The sequence below is a fragment of the Monocercomonoides exilis genome, assembly GCF_001643675.1.
Source record: "Monocercomonoides exilis strain PA203 chromosome Unknown scaffold35-1074681, whole genome shotgun sequence".
NCBI classification, from domain to species: Eukaryota; Preaxostyla; order Oxymonadida; family Polymastigidae; genus Monocercomonoides; species Monocercomonoides exilis.
This window is the reverse complement of record NW_027150580.1, coordinates 979874-997566: the sequence shown is the minus strand read 5'-3', so window position 1 is coordinate 997566 and position 17693 is coordinate 979874. Positions and strand designations below refer to the sequence as shown.

Sequence of the window (17693 nt, the reverse complement as noted above, 5' to 3'; positions counted from 1 at the left end):
TCAAGTTACACAGATAATTGTAAAATATAAATTTTTCAATTTAATTTTTTTTTCTTAATACAAACATATTATTCACTCATTTTTAACAACAATTAATCATTCTGAGAACAAAATCAAGCAAAACATTCTTTGGAAGTTGCTTTTTCTATAAAAAAAGTTGGACCCAATATGTTACACTTTACCCCAATTTTTCGTAAACCGATCGGTTAATTTTTCTTTTCTTTGTGATGGTTTATTTTCCATCTTCATTCACTTCATTTTCATTGAAAGCCCCTCAAAAGCACAGTACAGTTAAAAAAAAAAGCCGATACAATGAGTGAAATACCCGGAACATGGTAAAAAACCAAGACTTTTTATTAAAATTCATATATCTCGACAAGTTTAAAAAATTAAATTATAATAATTCACACATTCATACATCAGTATTTAACACATATAATCATGTACAAATTTTTATTTATTGTGCTGTATTTATGAAGAAATAAATAATTTTTATTTTTGAAAATTTGACTTTTAATGAATAGTTCTATTTTAATAAAACGATTCATTTCATTTTTTACACACACAACTTATTTTTTCTATGTCACAAACAATTCTTGTTATTTTTTATTTTCCACAATTTGCTCGTTAATACTGAATGAAAATCTGTCATTTTCAAACAATCACAGTCAATGTGATAACTTAAAATATATTTTTTCCAAACTCATAAGCATACATGTGAATTTAACACATGCAATAATAAATATGATAGTTGTATTAAATTACTACATAGTTGAAATTTCAAATAATTCTATATTCATTTCAAAAAATGCAATTTGGTAGAAAATTCAATGATAATGATCGTTAAAAATCATCAGTAATGAAAACAATCTTTGTTTATGAAATGAATATAGAATTATTTGAAATTTCAACTATGTAGTAATTTAATACAACTATCATATTTATTATTGCATGTGTTAAATTCACTTGGACGTTTTTGTGTTTTGCAAAAAATATTTTTTCAGGTATCCCATTGACTGTGATTTTTTGAAAATGACAGATTTTCATTCCGTCAGAAATAGCAAATTGCCAAAAATGAAAAATAATCCGAACAGTTTGTAACAAAGAGAAAATAAGTTACATGTGTAAAAGATGAATTGAATCGTTTAGTTGAAATAGAAAAATTCATTAAAAGTCAGATTATCAAAAATAATAATTATTTATTTCTTCATAAATACAGCACAATAAATAAAAATTTGTACATGATTATATGTGTTAAATACTGATGTATGAATGTGTGAATTATCATAATTTTATTTTTGAAACTTGTCGAGATATATGAATTTTAATAAAAAGTCTTGGTTTTTTACCATGTTCCGGGTATTTCACTCATTGCATAAGAGTTGAATGAATCATTTCCCCTAACGCTGCATTTGTAACACCTTTCTTGAATTGTCAACTTGATCAAAACACATCCACACAGATATTTGCTTTCAAACAATGAAGTTAAATCATGGAGACGATTCCATCGAAAATGTTAATAATTTTTTAGAAAATTAAAAGCAGATCATTATTGCACTTGATAACCGTTTTTTTTAAAAAAAGTGGAAGATGTTCAACAAATACACTGAAACAGATCAAAAGCTGTTTTTTTCTGATGACATAGTTGATGAATATAAAAGAATGAAATTATTAAAACAAAAAGTGTTGCATTATCATAAAAGACAACCATTTTGAGCACACAATGAATAATGTTTTCAACAATGGTCAAAGAACCAAAAAAAGTTAATTGGAAATTATTAAACCAATGACATCAATTATTTTTAAAACACCAAAGCGATAATCAGAGTTGTACAACAATTAGAAAGAAGCACTGATATTTATATTATCAAAAAAATATACTTAAAGAGAGAGAGAGAGAGAAATATTTAATAATTCTTTAATTTCATCTATTTTTTTCTGCGCTTAACTTCTTGCATCATTTGAAGAAAGAAGAAGACTTGAGGGATGGAAACCAGAAAAAGGAATAATTCATAGAAAAGCTATAAAACTTGCTGATAGGCTGATGCAAAGAAATCAAATCAAGAGAAGCAACACTGAAAATAGTTTGTCATTCAGAAAAACCGTTTTTATTATTTGACTTAACATGGGTTTTGCTCAACGTGATTCACTTTTTGTCAAAATTACAAAGCTTTTCGAATAATCTTCAAAGAGAGAGAACACATGAGTGTGCGAATGAGAAAGGGAAAGAAAGAACTTCCGCAACAATGATGCAATTATTTAACGACAGAGATGCTGTACAAAAGATACTGAACTGAACGATGCTCGAGAAGAATGATTTCAATCGCAAGCCAAGCAGCAAAATGAAGAAAAGATTATTCAGAGGAAAGCCCAAGAAGATGACTGCAGAAGAAAAGGCACGGAAAGAGATAAGAACAAGGGGAAAAAACATGTTGTGAAAGAGATTGATGCAGGCAAGGAGAATGAAAAGAAAGCTGGGAAACAATCAAAATTTATTCATCTCAAATGCAGTGAAGGAAAGAAAGAAGAACAAGAACATTTCTTTTCCCCCAAATAATCTGCAGCGTTATGAAAAGCTGTGCGATTGAAGCGGTTGGAATGAAGAATTGGCGAGAGCAGTTATTTTTCATCTGAATGTCTGAGTCTTCTTTTCGCTGAATGAAACTCATTGATTTTTGGCATTTGCCTGCAAGGAAGAAATCTGTCCAATTTCAGAGACAAAGGCGAGCGAATGCAATGAAGATAAATCACAAAAACAGACAGATGAATCCGTTGGCCTTTACGAATGCGAATGATTGGAAATCAGAAAGAAAAAGAAGTGAATCAGGAAGAGTCCTATCTGTCGAGAAATCTGAAGCAATTTCACATTCAACGCGAGAATATGTGTTCTTTGATGAATATGCATAAAGAGGAAGAGCAATTTCCTGGCGAACTCAAATTAGGGTGATTTATTAACCCGAATATTTTTTTTAACCCGAACATTTTTTTTATTAATAAGTTTAATCAACCCACTTTTCATATTTTATTAATTGTTTTGAGTATATAAGGAAAAGTCAGAAGTCAGAAATTAAGATCAAATTACTATACCTAATCTCTGATGGGGGGGGGGGAGATGGGGGGGTTAGCTCCTCCATCTCTGATTGGTGCCTCCCCTGAGGAGATTAGGTAATAGCAACGGGGCTGACTAAGTTAGAATTTGATCGAAATATTTTTTTTGATTTTTTTTCATTTCAAAAAAAATTTTTTTTAAAAAATCAAAAATGATCATAACCAAAAAATATTTTAAAATGAGTGTTGTGGAAAACAAAAAACAACAAGGATTAAAGAAAATTAGAAGTTTAATGAGATCCTTCCAATATCGACATATTGAAAGTAGATTAGAACGTGTTGCAACGATTATTTCTAATGGAGAAGCTCGGGTTGCTGATGCTGCGAACATGAAGGAATTTACTCGCTCGGCAATTGATAGAGCAGTTGCAGCTGTGGAAAAAGGAAGAAAAGCTGGAAAGAATGGAAGACCAGAATTATTCAATCAGGAAGAAAAGGAAACTATATTTGGTGTGCTTAAAATCGAATGTGAAAATGGGACAAGTTATAACGCTGCACAAATGAGGAAATTAGTTTGTCACAGTTTTTTATTTGTTGTATTTATCTATTTTTAATATATTCAGATGAACGCTGTTATCAATGATAGGAAAAAAGACGACTTCGACGAAGAAGATGAAGAAGTCAACATTTCAAAAACCTATCCCTATCAATACACAAAAAGGAACCCCGATCTCAAAGCTTCTCATCCTCGAAATGTCGACATCCAAAGGCTCTCCGCATCAAATCAACAAACTCTTCTTCCATTTTTCACTCTTCTACAAAACCTTCATGATCAACATCATTATTCTAACTCTCTCATCTTTAATATTGATGAATCCTCTCTTCGACTCTCTGATTCTTTCTCGACTCTTGTTTTCCATCCTTCCGACATGCCTGCCGGTTTCTCCAAAACACCAATGAACATGCCGAATGCAACTCTCGTCGTTGCAGCTGCAGCTGATGGCTACTCCCTAAAAAGCGTCGTTCTGTGGCCTTGTCGGAAACTGCCAGATGAACTGCGTTTTGTTCTGAGTTCGCAGTTAGATGTTTGGGGTGAAAATGAAGGCTGGATGACTGAAGCGCTATTCCTCAAATATGCTGAAGATGTGTTGCTTCCAGGGATCACACAAAGAAGAGAAACTTTGAAGAAGAATGATGAACGTTGCCTTCTCCTTCTTGATTCTCATTCTTCGAGAGCGCAGCCTGACTTGTGGAAGAAGTTCGCCGATTCTTCAATAGATGTGGTCACCTTCGTACCCCACACCACTCACATCGCACAGCCGTTGGATCGTGGCGTATTTGCTGTTTTTAAAAAAACAATTAATGCCAATTACGAAGCTCCTTCTTCTTCTTCTGTTGTTTTGCGACGAGAAGCGCTAGCTGATGTGCTTCCACAAGCTTTACAAACTTCTTTGTTGCCTTCCACAATCAAATCATCATTTGCGAAGAGCGGAGTACTGTCACATCAGTGGCACGAAGTGTTAGCGAAGCTACCAAAAGAACCTTCTGTCACTCTGAAGAAAAGAACAAAAAGGTTTGATTATTTTGGAAAATTAATTACCGATGAAGAATTCTTAATAGAATGGAAAAAAGAAAAGGATGAAAGAAAAGAGTCAAAAAATGAAGAAAAAGATAATGAAGAAATTGAAAAGGCTTTGTTTGAAGATGAAAAACCGAAAAAAAGAAAATTCAACCCATTGAAAATTTTAAATGATGATTTTTCTGATGATGAAAAAAAAGAAAGAAATACTCGAAAAATTGTGAAACGAGAGCTTGTTGATTATATTTATTATTAATATTTTTAAAAAAACGAAATCAATACACAATACACAAAAATAAATTTGTTTATTTTTTATTCGGGTTTTCAAAAAAATATTCGGGTTAATAAATCACCCTATCTGTTAACGTTGAAGCAAAAAGAGATCCAGATGCAGCTTTGCTCCAATATCAACCAAAAAAAAAAAGATACAAACTGAAGAGCAAATGCACAATTCAAAACCGAGTTTGTTTCTCAAAAAGAACCAGAGACGAATGAGACATGGAAGCACAAGCGAAAAAAGGATTTCTTTACTGAAAAATTCCAATATGCAATGGGGGATTATTTGTGCATTCTTGCAAAAAGACAAAGTCTGGCAAAGATGGAAGATAATCAATATTTTTATCTCTCTAAATCGTCATTGGGTATTCTACACATGGAAATGCCTTTCACTTTGAATGTTTCGTGATCAAATTATCATATTGTGAGATTTTGAGATGCCAATTGGAGCTGACTTGTTGACACATAGCAGCCAGATTCATGCACTCACAAAAAAATCCAAACATCTCGAATTTGAGAATCTTGTTGCACAGACGATTGCTTTTTGTAATTTCTCAACATTTTTGTGCAATCTTTGCACGATTGATTGTGTGTATCGAAGAAGCCTTTAATTTGATTCTGAGTTTCTTTTGGGACAAGTTTCATGAATGGATTCTACACGATTTCTGCTTTTGCTGTTGAAAGAAACAACAGCAATTCTGCCCTTGAACGAACAAAAAAAAAAAAAGCTTGAGAGCAATCCATTTTGCTGATTCGCTTTTGTGGAGAAAGGCCAGAAATGGATAATCATTTGCATTCTACTGCTTTTTTGAAGGAGCATTTGTGGAACATCCTCTGCGATGCGCCTGGAAAAAGGGTTCTTTCGATATGATTGCGATTGAATTTATTTTGGAGCCACCTGTTTGTTTGAACAACTCACATTCTGATTCAGACTGCAGCAGCCATCAATCCTTGCAACAAGGCGGATTGGAATGCTTTTCCCTCATCAGAAACAATAATATTCCGCTGAATGAAGTGATTGGAGGTTCAGACGCAAATATGCTTCTTTGTTCTGGTGGGCAAGATACACATTCGGCCGAAGGAAAAGATGCCAGATATGCAGTCCTTCATTTGATTCAGATTTATCAGCTCTTGCAACACATTATTTTGAGAGTGAATGAAGAAATAATTGGAAGATAAAACAATTTAGATTGAATGCAGAAGATCAGGAAAATGGCAAACAAACGATATGCACTCGAACGGATAAAATGTTCTTTTTTATTGGAAACTCTCCGCAAGTGAGTTTCATTGCCAACTGTGTTTCTTTCTTTTTTCATTTTCAAAGAAATGAAACATGACTAATAAACAGCATAATTTGTTGAAGCCGCAGGTCAAACATTCTCCAGTTAGTCAACTTTCGTTGATGCAATGCCTTATTGGAAAGCTTGATGTTTCTTTTTGGAAAATATCAGAAATAGGAAAGACTCAAAAGAAGAGAAATAAAGCCAAATCATTCAACTGGTGCAGCAGAGGAAGAAAATTTGAAGGAGAGAAGTGGAAAACAATGAAGAAATTGAGTTCGCGTCAAAAGGATTCAAGCGATAATTTGAAGAGGAGACGATTATTTTTTGCCCTCTGCCCACAAAAATAAAAATGAAAAAGAAGAAAAAGGAGGAGAAATGTTGAAGATGAAGAAGTGGATTGCTTTTGAGCAAGAGGGAAAGGAAGAGGCAATTGCTCTTGACAAAAAGCAAACCACTTCAACTGATTTTAAAGCTCATAGCTGAACAACATACAGCATGCGGTTGAGCTTGATGAAAGATTGAGCAATCTGTTTATCAGAAATTGTTTCATCACAACATTTTGTTTTCCTGAGAATTGAATGAATTTATTTGAAGCAAACTTAGAAAAAAGGGAAAGGTTAAAGGGCAAAAGGTTGAGCAAAATAAATATTTTGAGTGCTAATCCAAAGCTTCTGGAGTGGGCAACAAGCCATTTGAAGAGTTTTCAAAGAGATAGCTCATCTGTAAATCTTTCTCTTGTTGCTTTGGTCACAAGATATTTTTGGTGCTTTTGTTATTGAAATTCTGATTTTTGAAGAGGGAAAAAATGAAATGTGTCTGAAAAGAAGGAAACGAAGTGGAATTTTTGTGTTAATCAAAAAACTGAAACAAGTTTCTCTCAAAAGTGCATAAATTCGATTGCCGGATTATTGGACTAACAGCCATTATTTGTCCATTCAGCAATCGAAAGATAAAAGCATATTTCAAAAAAAGTTGAAAGATCAAAATATGACCTATAATAAAATAATCAGATCAAGAAAAATAAAAACCAGCATATCTCACCAAAAATGCATATATCGACATTTTTGTTGGCTGTGATTGAATGGAACATTGGATGCAAACATGTGAACAGTTACACAGGATTCGAAGATATGTCTGAAACTGGCTGTTCAAAAAGCGAAAAAACGATTCCTGCACAAATTGAAGTTTTCCCCAGAAAAGAATCAATTGGCAAAAGCGATAGTCACAATTATTTTGAGGCACATGCAACATTTGAAGGCAGAATCGAGAAGGAAAATACGGATATGAAAAGCAAATCCGGAAAAAATAGAGAAAACAACGAAGGGAAGGAGCTTTGGAATGAAAAAAGGAGCCACATGAAAACAAATAAAGAACATTCTGACGAGGGCACTTCAGGGCAACAGACAAACAACATGGAAATTGGAGAATGTTTTTTGAAAGGAAATTTTGTTTTGAAGAACAGCTCAGTTGGATGGAAAGGGCTGAGTTTGGGATGTGTGAATGGAAAGTCTGTGATTTGTGGAAAGGAAAGGAGTCATGCTGTTTTGAGGGGATGTGAGGTTGCTGTCGGCTGTGGGACATCCCCACTCGAACTCATTGAAAGCTGTGGAATTGTTGAAAACATCACTCTGATCCCATCAAGTCTGCTTTCATTTGATGCCCCACCACTTTTTTCGTCAAATGCTGTTGAGAACGAAAAAGCAGATCATTGCCGTGTTGCTGTCGCTTCATCGTGTTTCTCTTCATTTTGCCTGTCATCTGCACCATTTTTGGGGTCTGCATCAATTGGAGGTGTTTCACTTTCGGATTTGGTGGTTTTCAATATTTCCACCAAGCCAACTGAATCTTCGTTGCTGAGCCCTTCCTTTTGTGAGAGCGAATGCACGATGAGCAGCTGCTCATTTTCATCAGTTTGCGATGCGTATGATGGAGGGATTGTGAGATCGATCAACTTACGATCATCTTCGTTGACTGCCTCGAATGCCTCTTTTGTTGGATGCCTCAGAACGAAAAATGTTGAGTTCATTGGAAGCGAAGAGAATCCATCAAAGCCAGGAAGACAGAATGAAACAGCTGATGAAGCGAACATTTTCACCTGGTGCGAATGGAATGGCTCGAAAACAACAGGGACAAGTCTCGGTTATACAGATGGAGCTTCAAATGGAGGAGCTATTTTCATATATAATCTGGCATCAGGAACACTTTCAGTGAAATGTTGCTCATTCAATGATTGCTTTGCACGTTCTTATGGTGGAGGAATAATGAGCCGTTCGATCAGTTCAATCAAGATTGAAAACAATTCATTCAATGCATGTACAGCTGATAGATATGGTGGAGGAGGGATATATGCTTATTTAATTTCGGCTTGCATTAGGATAAGTGGTTGCGAATTCCAGAACTGCATTGGAAATAATTATGGAGGAGGGATTCATCTTTATAATTTTAATGTTTCTGGAACTGCCTGTATTGGAACAGAAAGTGGCAAAGGAGAGAGTGCTTGTGTGTTTGAGTGTTTCTTCACTTCGTGCTATCTTACAAATAATAATGGTGGAGGGATGTATTGCTATGGTGTTCCATCTGCATTCAAATTGAGGAGCCTACAGTTCATTTCGTGCAACGCAACATCAACTGGCGGAGGATTGTGTTTTGCTCCAAGTCAATCAACAGCTCCAAGCAACAACATTTATTGCTATTTCTTTTTCTTTCACGATTGCAGTTGCAACGCTTCCACTCCATATGGCCATGATGTGTATTTTGAAGATCGATACAATCTCTTTTCATCGAACAACCCATTCTATGAATCTTACACAACGAATGCAAATGAAAAAAGAGTGTGCTATTTAAATAATACTTTTCAGGAAACACAAAAGAAGGATTGGCTGAAGGAGGGGATGAAGGATAGATATGTTGGGGTGAGTGGAGATGACACGAGCAATCTGTGTGGGATGAGTGAGGCAGCGCCGTGCAAGACAGTGGGGCATGCAGTTAGTTCGAGCATGGCACAGCTGAGCTCGGCAATCACAGTGCTGGGTGGAAGGCATGAGAGTGAGGGGACAACAATCAGTGTTGGGGAAAAGAAGATTTCGATTGATGGGAAAGGGAGGGAGGTGAGTGTGATTGGGACGAGTGCGCTTTCGACCTCTTCGACAACACTATTCAGCGTGACGAGTGGGCAACTGGAGGTGGGGCATGTGGAGATCGACCACAATGTGGCAAGAAGCTCATCGCCGAGTGTATTTTTGGTGTCTGTGGGGAGTGGATCACTTTTGCTGGAGGAGGTGGTGATCTTAGGTCCAACTGGAGGAAGTGTTATTTCAGCATCTGTGTTTGAAGTTGCGTTGAGGCAGCTGAAGATTAGTGCAGTTGAGATTAAAAATATGAAAATGAGTCAACCTCTATTTTCTGAACCATCATCAGCAGGATTAACATCAGGAGAGAGTGTGCTGGGGAATTTGACAATTCGGAATGTGAATCGGACAACAGGTGATGGGGTTGTGATTGCAAAAAGTGTAAAGGGAGGAGAGACATTTGTGGTGTGGAACACAACAATAGAAGGATGTGAATGCGTGAATGGGAATGGAGGTGGTATAAAGATTGAGTTAGCGTCTTCGACAAGCAAAGCTCGAATTGGAACATCAACATCGCACAGTGGAGGATCAACAGCGTTCAAACAGTGTAGGAGCAGTGGATATGGAGGAGGGGTGATGCTATGGCTGACAGATAGCTCATTTGATTTTGCGATATCATCAGTGAACTTTGTTGGTTGCAGTGCAACATTGGGAGGGAAAGATGTGTTTGTGAATGGGAGTTGGATGACAAGTGGAACAATAACAGCCGTAAAGCTGAATGTTGGACACAATGCATCGATTTATGATGAGCTGATGGGATATGACCGGAATGAGGAAGGGATGGGAATATTCCCATTGAATGTGTTTTTGGATGCATTTTCAGGAGCAGCACATGTGGGGAAGGAGGTGAATGGGTTTGGAGGATATGACTCGTGGTTTTGTGGGTTTGGGTATTTTCCATGCAAAACGATCACAAAGGCAGCACAGAATAGATTTAGCTCGTCAAAGAAGAATATTGTGTTGGATCCTGAGTTTGAGCTGGGAGAAGTTGTGTCGATGGCAGGGTCATATGAATGGGAGGTGTATTGTGGGATTAACAAGACGAATGTGAATGTGAAGGTGCCGAGTGGAATGACAACTTCGTATTTGATAAATGTTGAGAGTGCGAGTTCAATAAAGAACATTGCGTTCCAAATTCCATTTTCGTTATCGAGTGCAACATCACTCATTGCTTTGACCAGCTCATCACTCACACTCACAGACTGCTCAGTTGCTCATATGTCAGAGAGCTCATCGAGTGTGGCCTTTGGATACAGCATTGTGATTGTGCAAGGTGGGAGTCTAAAAATGGAACGATTTGTGATTGGAGAAGCACTTGTGTTTGGAGCTCATTCAGCGATTGAATTTTGTGAAGGAATGGCGAGTGTGATTTGTTCAGGATGCAATATCAGTGGAGTTGTGAAGAATGAGGGAGATGGAGGATGGATGAAAGGAACAGTTGGAGGGAGTGGAATGTTGACTGTTGATGGATGCAATGTGAATGGGTGCAGTTGTGGTGGTGGAAAAGGAGGAGGAATGTGTGTTGAATTGAAGGGAAATGGAAAAGTGGTTGTGAATGGAATGAGCGTGATTGATGGGAATAAGGCGGAGAATAATGGAGGGAGAGGAACAAGAGGAGGAGGGATGTTTGTGATGATGGAAAGCGAGGGATGTGGATCGACAATTGAACATAATGTGAAGTTTTCGAAAGATCATGGGAATATGGCCTCATATGGGAAGGATGTGTTTGTTGATTGTGGGAGTGGTGTGTTTTTGGAGTCAAAAGTGAATACCAGCTCATTTGCCTTTTTTGACACAAGCACCATTCCATCAGATGCATTGAAACTGAGTGGGAGTGAAAATGGGGATGAAAATGAAGTGATTCCGCTGTTTGTGTATTTGTGTACAATGGGGGCAATGGTGATTGTTGATGGGAGTGGAGGAAATGGGATGGATCATAGTCACTGTGGATTTGATGGATTCAGGTGTTTGACAGTTGATTATTGTGCGAACTCGAGATTGAGTGAAAGTTCAAAAGAAATTGAGGTTGTCTCATCTTCGTCAATAACCAATGAAATAGCAGGACCATCATTTGGTGTGATAATTTCAGGCAGAATAGTGTCATCTTCATCATCAGAGGGTGGGAGGATGGGAGTGAATGTGAGTGATGGAGGATCAGCCACACAAGACTGGCTTGTTGGATGCTCGAGTTCACTGGCAATGAGGAGACTTTCATTTGTTGTGAAAGGTCAGTTGAATTCGAGGAGAAGTGCATTCATTCACTCAACAACAACACTCAGTGTGACGAACTGTTCAGTCTCATTTGAGGGCGGGGCAATGACAGATGGAAAGATAGGATACAGCATCATTGACATGACAGGAGGGAATCTGATTATTGATGGATTTGTGATGGAAAGTGGAGTGACACTGACAATGAATGGGAAATCACCAATAACGATGACAAGTGGAGCTCAATTGGAATTGAAGAACAGCAGAGTGAATGGAGTGGAGGTGAATGTGGCAGGTGGAAGTGGAGGAGGGGGATGTTTGAATATTGGGATGAATGAAGGAGGAAGCGCAAAAGTTGAAGAATGCAATTTTTCTTCAACCTGCTCAAGTGGAAATGAGATGAAAGGAGGAGGGATGATGATATCAGTGGGGAAGGGAGGGAGCTTGGAAATGAATAATGTGAATTTATCTGAATGTGAAGTTCCATCAGAGGATGCTGAGAATGGAGGGAGAGGGATGGGAGGAGGGATGTTTGTTGAATTGTCAGATGCGATGGAATCATTTGTGCTCGAAGGAATAGAATTTGAGGGATGCAACGCTTGGAAAGGGAAGAATGCTTTTGTTTCTGGATGGGATCTGAGTGAGATTGTGAATAAGGAGCACTTGAAATGGAAGATGAGTGATGAGGAGTTGGGATCGTTGGATGAGTTGTGTGGATGGGAGATGAAGACAACAGGAGAAGAGGGATACGTGATTCCACTTGTTGTGTATTTGTGGAGCAACTGGAGTGGAAATGGGTATGTTTCGAAAGATGGAGGAGGAGACTTCAGTGGGTGTGGATATTCAGAAGCACCATGTTCATCGATTGACCACTTGATATCACTTCGATATTCAACGCTTGGAGAAGGGGAAATGCATATTGCCATTATGGGATCAGGGTTGCTGAGCCATTCCATATCATTTTCTTCCTCATCGCCACCAGATTCACAAGATTCAGAGTTGCCACAAGTTGTGATTGAAGGAACAAAGAAAGGGACAGCAGTGATTATCAGTGATGAAGACGAGAATGATTTGAATGACTCAATGATATTGTCGAATATGAGTTTGTCGTTTGCCAATGTTTCATTCACCAAGCCAACTATGAACACACAACATGAGATATTGATCGAATCATCAGGAACAAATGCCTGTCTATCTGTTGTGGATTGCTCATATGGCTCAATGAATGGAATGACAGAGATCGCAGGATATTGCTTGATGAGAGTGAATGGAGGGAGCGCCATGATTCAGAGATGCATTTTGAATATGATTGGTGAATTGAAAGGGTTCATCAGTTTCAGCCCAATTGTAACTCAGGTGATTGTTGAGGATGTGAATATCACGAATGCTGAAGTGATGGAAAGAAGCATGATTTCGATGACTGTGGCTGGAAAGACAAATAGAGAAACAGAAAAAGCAAAATTGAAAGGAGAGAGAATTGATTGTCTCATAAACGACAAACAAGAATTGAGATTTGTGAACTGTTCATTCACAAACATCACATTTGGAGAAAATGGGGCGGGGGTATTGAGTGTGGGAACATTTTCAGAAGGGATGGAGTGTATGGTTGAATCGTGCTCAATAATGAATTGCAAAAGCGAGAATAGCGAGGAAGGAGGAGGGATGAAAGTGGTGCTGAAAAGTGGAGAATCATTCTTGAGAATAAATGACAGTTCATTTTCGATGTGCAAATGCTCGAAAGTGAATGGATATGGTGGAGGAGTGATGGTTGATGGAGTCGATCTGAATGAGCCAGCCGGCAATGCATTTGGATCACTTGGGTTGATGATGGAGAACATCCGGTTTGGGATGAATGAAGCGTTTGTGGGGAAGGATGTGTTCATTCGATGCCACTCGATTGAAAAGCAGATCAACGAAACACTGTTTGTGCTTGATTTCAACCAGGAAGCACTGAAATCGAACAACTCGATTTATGGGAGAGATGAGATCAACAGGGTTGATGTTGATCTGATTCCTCTGATCAAGTTCTATTATGGCATTCAAGTGTTTGTGAATGTGAATGGAGCAGATGGCAGACAATGTGGATCACTGGATGATCCATGCCAGAGCATCAACAATGCAGCAAAACACATTCAAAGAGGGATCATGAATGCCATTGTGATTGAGGAAGAAGGGATGATTGGGGGAGAATGCGAGATTGGAGATGCGAGAATAACTTCGATGAAAAGAAGTGAGGCGGCAATCCATCTGAATGGAACGATTGATGAAATATGGAGTGAGAAGAGCATTGTGGTGTTTGTGGATGAGTGTGTTGTGGAGAAGTGCTTGTTTGTGTTTGGAGGAGGATTTGAAGCGAAGCACAGGAGCATGATGAAAGTGAAGAATGGAAGGTTGGAGATTTGTGAATGTGCATTTGGATCATCTGAACGGGAGCAGAGGCTTGAGTGCTCGATTGTGAGAGTGGAAAGTGGAGAATTGAAAATGGAAGAAACAATGTTCAGAGATTTGCACTCATCAGCACCATTGTTGATATTTTGTGAAGAATCGAGGGTGGCACTGGATGAAACAAGCCTCTCAAACATTGTGTGTGAAGGAGATGTTGTTGTTGTTGGAGGCAAAGCAGCAGTGGAGGTGAAAGAAATGACAGTAAAGAACATTTCTGTGGAGGATGAGGGAGGTGTGATGAAGATGGATGGAGCAAAGGAGTTGGTGAGAGTTTTGAACAGCTCGTTTGAGGGATGTTCGAATTCGAAGGAGAAAGGGATGATGGTGGAGATAATAGAAAGTGCAAATGTTGAAATCGAGATGTGTGCGTTTGATGGGGAGGGAAACGAAGAAGTGAGAAAGAAAAGAAATGAGACAATGAAAGGAGAAGAGATATGCCAATGGAATGGATCAATGATTGAAATGGAGAAGAGCCATGTGGAGATGAAGGAAACAACAATTCGAAATTGCAAAAGAGGAGGATTGAGCATGAGGGGAGGCAGTTTGAAGATTGAGAAAGGAGAGTTTGAGAACAACAACCCATCGATTGAGGGATATACATCTGTTCGAAGAAATGTGAAGTGCTCGGATTCTGCGCAATTGATTGTGAGTGTGAAGGGTGGAGATGGAATAAAAGATAACACATCGCTGTGGATTCTGAATGAAGGGTGTGAACTGGAAGGAGTTGCGAAAGAACGAGCATCTCCGTTCTTCATCCCAACACTTCGAAATGTTGAAGTGGAAAAAGCTGGAAACAACCTGAGGCTCATTTTCAAGGGATCGCTTTTGCTTCCATGCAACCTGTCATTCCGCGTGATATCGCTGACAAACGATGTGGAAGTTATCGACCATTATGTGTTTGAAGATTCTGGATTTGTGGATGAGAGTGAGGTGGATGGCAAAGTGCCCTTGTCTGTTGTTGCAGATGCACCCCCTGAAACAGAAGTTTCAGTGTCGATTCTGTTTGGAAACAAGGAAGCCTCCTCGTCAACAGTTGGATTTCTTTTGAAGAACGGGAGCGAGAGTGGCTCAAAGGGAGAGGGAAATATTGTTGAAGGAGGAAATGAAGGAAAATCGTATTGGTTGTTAATTGTGATTGTCATGGGTATCATATTACTAATTGTTCTTATTGTATCCATAATATTTATTGTTCGGTGGAAGAAGGTTAAGAATGAAGCAGAAGATCTGAGAGAGATTGTGAATGATAATATCAGAAAAGATCCAAAGGTATTTGAGATGGTGACGATGGAGATGTCGCCAGAAGAGCAGTGGAGGAGAGCAGAGAAGGAGGCAGAGAAGAAGAATGAGGAGAGGATAAAGAAGAGGGTATATGACACGAATATGCAACATTCAGAATCATCAGAGCATCTTCTATCCGAGAGTGGATCAACTGAATGTATTCTTGGAAAGGATTCAGACAAGATCCCTCAATGGGCATTGGAAAAGGTTGAAGAGGAAAAGGTTAGAAATAGAACTCCTTCGCCATCCATTTCATCCACTTGTTCAACTGATTCAGATTCTACATTTGTTCGAGGGGAGGATTTGTGTCCAACCACCTCATCGATGTCGAATCTGGTAGATGCAATGGCATGCTCATCGCCTCACGAGAAATTGATTGTGGATCTGAGGGATTCGCTGTTCATGTTATTGCATGGGCTGAATAAGACAAAGGAAATAGCAATTGGTTCATTAAAGGAGAGAGAACAAACAGCGGCACAGGTTTTATTCTGGGTGGCGAACGGAGCACTCCACTCGTTTGAAGATGAGGAAGATGAACTTCCCTCCTTGTCAAACTTGAGTCCCCATATTGTACTCTTTTCAGAGCACATGGTAATTTGCATCGCTTTGCACTCTGACTGTTCATCAGATTCCGACTCTTCTTCCATCTCTTCATCAACTATTGTGACATCTGCCAGTGGCAATGATGATGAAGATTCTCTACCCTCATCAGCGTTTGAGGACGATGAAGGCAACTGGAAAGAGTGTTTGAGGTGGAAGGCGCCTGAGCTGCTGATGAACAGGAACATGGGAGCAACTGAGAAATCTGTGGCATTCTCAATTGGGATGATGCTTTGGGAGTGCTTGACGCTGGAAATCCCATTTGGAGAATATGAGGCAGAAATTGCAGGGCAAAAGATAGTTAATGGGGAGCGACCTTGCTTGGAAAGGTTAGAGGCGAGTGAAATTTTGGATATTGCAAAGAACTGTATGACACAAGAGCAAAATGTGCGTCCAACGCTTGTTGAGTTGAAGCGAAATTTATTTGAGGGGAGCAATGGAAATGGATGGGTTGTAACTTTATCAGATGCAATTGAATACGATATGAATTCGAACGATGGTGAAGAGAGTAAAGAAAAAGAAGATAGGGGCAGTCGTGAAGGAGAGCAAGGAGAAGAGAAAGAAAACAAATTGAATTTCGGTTGTTTGATTCATTTTTATTCATTCGCATAATGAACGAATTCACAATTGTCCAATGAAGAATTTGATGTATTTTTGGTTATGCTTAAAGAATTTGTCAAAGATGTTTTGAATACCATAAAAATGCTTTGATTTATCTGTTAGTGTTTATTTTGTTTGATTTACAAATTCCTTATTGAGGAATGTTTCTGAATTGATTAGATTCGAGAAAGAGTTGAAAAGAGATTCATATGGTGTTGCGTTTGGCTATTAATTTTTTCTGATTGATTCTAATTAGCTTGTTCCACTCAGAAAATATTCGGCAATTACATTCAAGTCATCAATCAAAAATTTCATGTTAAGCCGAAGGAAATATAATTCATCTTAATCTTTCGATCTTCTCATTTTATTGTTAATTGATTGGTGCAATACCATTAACAGGAATAAAACACGAAATTCTTCATTCAAAAACAAATTCCTCAAATAATAATAATAATAATAATTATAATAATTATAATTATTATAATTATTATAATTATTATTATTATTTACAAATCAGAAATCAATAGATAATTGACTTTATTTGTTCTCAATTTTTCACAACAACAACAACAACCAAAAAAAAAGGAAAAGGAAAAGGAAAAGGAAAAGGGAAATAAAAAGAAAAAGAAAAAAGAGAAAAGGACCAAACAAATATATATATATATATTCTTGGAAATTTTGTTTATGAAAAAATTCATATTGGAAAAGATATCTTTCAGTTGGGAAGAAATATTTTGCAGAAAGAATATTGTTCCACTAATTATTTCTTATATTTAAGTCTGTTTTTGAAATTTTCTGTATTTTTTTTAACATGAGAATGCAAGACTTATTGTGTTGTTATTCCAAGAAAAGTTTGGAACAAATGAAAGTTTTTTTTCATAAAACCAAAAATATCGTTCCATTCTACTCAGTTTTCCCATATTTTTTTATGACAAAAGAGAATACAATTGCCTCATCGTTTGTTGTCACTCCTAATCTGACTTCAGGCAGCTTTGATGAATTCAAGTGTTTTATAGAATCCATTCCAAACAATAATTGCGAAGATTCGTCTTTTTCAAAGTTGTATTCCGTAAATGATTTTGAAAATCTTCGAAGCGTGATATCTGCCTTGTTTATCCGTTTTATTTTACCACTGCTGGATTTTGGAGTTGGAATTCCATTGAATAAAAGGCAAAAAGAAACTGGTTTGCCTTCCATTGTTATCGTCAACAAAGAAATATGAATATTTTTTTAGGTGAGAACATATTC

General features: G+C 37.7%; 2 protein-coding genes across 2 annotated transcripts; both read left to right on the top strand.

Moving 5' to 3' along the window:
- Positions 1-3341: 3341 nt before the first annotated feature.
- MONOS_10473 (putative DDE superfamily endonuclease) lies at positions 3342-5237 on the top strand (the record flags this gene model as incomplete). The annotated part of the gene is made up of 2 exons (XM_067862926.1): positions 3342-3620; positions 3672-5237. The coding sequence occupies 2 exons, from the start codon at positions 3342-3344 to the stop codon at positions 4881-4883; spliced, it is 1491 nt and encodes a 496-aa protein (XP_067724018.1). The 3' UTR covers positions 4884-5237.
- Positions 5238-7232: 1995 nt separating this feature from the next.
- MONOS_10474 (uncharacterized protein) lies at positions 7233-16457 on the top strand (the record flags this gene model as incomplete). Its single annotated transcript, XM_067862927.1, has 1 exon — positions 7233-16457. The coding sequence occupies one exon, from the start codon at positions 7233-7235 to the stop codon at positions 16455-16457; it is 9225 nt and encodes a 3074-aa protein (XP_067724017.1).
- Between the last annotated feature and the right edge of the window lie 1236 nt (positions 16458-17693).